We start from the raw sequence: 3,104 nt of genomic DNA on the forward strand, positions 1-3,104 counted from the left end.
TCGCCCAGTGGTCTTAGATATTGTAGCAACCTTAGAGAAAATCTCTATTTTATGTCCAACACTTTCCGAATGATTCTGGCTGTTCCAAGTAAACAAAATTTTTGTATCATTTCTGTTATTCCCAAATCCAACTTTTGTATCCATTTGTCAAAGTCTTTTGTCTTTCGTCACCGATCCCAATACCCCCACTGCAACAGGGATTACGTCAACTTCTTTCAATTTCCAAATCCTAGCAATCTCATATTTCAAGTCGGAATGATTGGTGCACTTTTCCTCTGCCTTCTTCCCGATGAGAGTGTCAAAGAGGCAAGACAGGTCAATCAAAAGGTACTTTTTCTTTCTCTTCTTAACTACAGTGATGTCCGGCCTATTATGCTCCAGTGTTTTGTCTGTTCGTATGGGGAAATCCCATAGAATCTTGCATTACTTGGAACCCAGCACTTCTTCAGGCTTGTGTGTGGACCACTTGTCAGGCAACATTGTCGTGTCTTATTTCTTTATATTTCATCTGTGCTAATTTTGGGTATTTTACCACATACTTAACAACTTGGGTCAATATCTTTACCATACATACTTTTTCTCAAATTCCTTGTGCATGTGCTTTCAGTTTCATTCTTTAAATAACCCTTTCTTAGCCAATCCCATGACTTGTCGATCTTCAGTTTCTCTGTAGCTTTGTGGAACTGCCCATACAACACTTTGTTCTGGTATCCCTTCTGATGCCATTTCTGGATATCATTTCTGCTCTTTCCATGCTTCTTTTTCTCTAATGCATTATTGCAGTTTATTTCCTTCAACATATTTTCCCATGAAGCACATAAGAACTTATCAAGACTGTTAACTTCGGCATATACACAATCTTCAACTCTGATCAATCCTCTTCCACCATCCCGTCTTTTCAGGTACAACCTATCTATGTCAGCTTTTGGGTGATGCACCATGCATTGTCATCAGTTTTCTCGTTCTCCTGTCCAGTTCCTGCAGTTCATTTTTTGTTCACTGTATCACTCCTGCTCCGTATAAGGCAACTAGTACTGCTCTCGAATTGATGGCTCAGATGATGTTTCCTACATTTAATTTTGATTTCAGGATGCTCCTGATTCTTTTGGTATATTCTTTCTTCACTTGTTGCTTCATTTGGTCATGCATTATTTTATTCATCTCCAAAACACCAAGATACCTGTATCCAGTTTCCTCAATGTTCCTCATCTTTTCACCACGAGGCACGCAGATGCAATCACTTTCAACTACTTTTCCTCTTTTCATGATTAGCACTCCACGTTTAGATAATCCAAATTCCATGTTTATATCTTCAGAGACAACTTTTACTGTGTTTACTAAACTATTAATTTGTTTTTCATCTTTTGCGAATAACTTTAAATCGTCCATGAAAAGTGGATGGTTAATTCTTTCTCCTTTATTGTTCACTTCATAGAAAATCTTTGTTTTCCTTAGCACCAGTGTCAATTGTATCATGGTCAAGACAAACAACAACGATGACAGACTATCACCCTGGAAAATTCCTTACTTCTACCTTGTCAAGTCTGGTTTGACCTGCATTCAGTTCTGTGTAGCAAATTTTCATCAACTCACTTATGAAGGATTTGATATTCATTGCCACTCCAAACATATCGATGCATTTTCTTATCCAACTATGCAGAACCATATTATAAGCTTTGCGATAATCAATCCATGCAACTGCTAGTGACGTTAACCACTTCTTACAATTTTTCAAAATAAACTTGTCGATCAATAGTTGGTCTTTAGTCCCGCGATTTCTCCACCTGCAGCCTTTTTGTTTCCATAGCACTAATGTTGCTTGTTCAAGATAACTGTACAATTTCTAAACTATGATCCCTGTCAGCAATTTCCGCAATAACGGTAAACACGTGATAGGTCTAAAAGTATCAAATACATTTTTTTTTGCCAAATCTTTTCACACAAAGTAGTTTTCCCTGTGACCCTCCAAAGCCGCAAATTATTATTTTGAAGACACTTATCAAGTTGAAGGGCTATCCTACTGTGCAGATTCGTTAACTTCTTTATCCAATAACCTTGTACTCCATCAGGACCTGAGCTTTTCTGATTTTGTATTTTCCATATTCGCTTTCTCGCTTGCAGTATCTCAATACATATGTCTTCTTGCACTTCTAGTCCTGCTAATTCTCCTTCCACAATCTTCACCCTCTCTGGATTCTCTTTGTTCTTCACTGGATTGCTCGATATGTCGCTTCAAAATTGTGTGCTTTCTTCTGCATCCGGCACCACTGTTTCACTTTCCATTCCATTGAGTTCACCAAACAGCTTCTTTTGGTTCGACTCAAATAGTTGATTCTGCCTATACTGATTTGTCCTATTGTGATATCTTTCCAATTTCGCTCCAATTGCAACTAATCTTTGTTGAACTTCTTCATGTACTGCAGAGATACCTTTTTCACCAATGTAATATTTCCGTTTAAGCTTTGCTATGTTACTGTCATTTCTTTTCATCCTATTCAACCGGCCTAAATCCTTGCATAACAGCTTCTGTTTTTCCAAAATTCTCTTCTCCAATGTGGTGTCTTATCCTCCTTCTACATTGCTTTGTAATCCACCAACTCCAAGACAATGTTCCCACCTGCCCTCAATATGGTGTTTGTTTCCATTATTGACTTAGTTCTGATAAGAGGTAAAACTTTGTTCACTTTCATTGTGGCAGCTTTAACTTTTTTTCTATCACTATATCTCCTCAGATTCGGTGGGGGGGGGGAGTTCTTTCCTGGATTTTGTCTGATTTCATTCAATAGTTGTTGCAATATTTGTCTGTCCTCTTCCTCGTACTTTCTATCATCGACTCTGACCAGTACCGTTTCATCATCATCTCCCAGGAATATCCAGTTTGCGTCACTTATTTGTAGGCCCTTCTTGTTGCTGCTCATCTGTGGACCTCTCTTCCTCCCGGCCAGATTCATCTTGGATCAACGTCTCATGTTATCTTTTAACAACCACTTGTTCTTGTGTTTCTTCATTGTGAATAAGATCATCCTCTTCTCCATCATTGCGCTCCTGGCACATTCTTTGAATTTCCTCAATTTCCAAGTCCGTAAGCCATTTGGTCAACTGAA

The 3,104-nt window shown here is 38.4% G+C and overlaps 1 protein-coding gene across 1 annotated transcript; it reads right to left on the minus strand.

The window, feature by feature from the left end:
* Positions 1–1,053: 1,053 nt before the first annotated feature.
* Positions 1,054–1,476, minus strand: LOC145245644 (uncharacterized). The gene has a single exon (XM_080107207.1). The coding sequence runs from the start codon at positions 1,474–1,476 to the stop codon at positions 1,054–1,056; it is 423 nt and encodes a 140-aa protein (XP_079963333.1).
* Positions 1,477–3,104: the final 1,628 nt, after the last annotated feature.

Source organism: Euprymna scolopes, chromosome 23 (genome assembly GCF_053919585.1).
Source record: "Euprymna scolopes isolate OS-2025 chromosome 23, ASM5391958v1, whole genome shotgun sequence".
Lineage (NCBI taxonomy): Eukaryota > Metazoa > Mollusca > Cephalopoda > Sepiida > Sepiolidae > Euprymna > Euprymna scolopes.

Bases quoted from the DNA above. Each gene is read 5' to 3' on its own strand.
- LOC145245644 (XM_080107207.1), bottom strand. From the start codon at position 1,476: ATGATACAATTGACACTGGTGCTAAGGAAAACAAAGATTTTCTATGAA.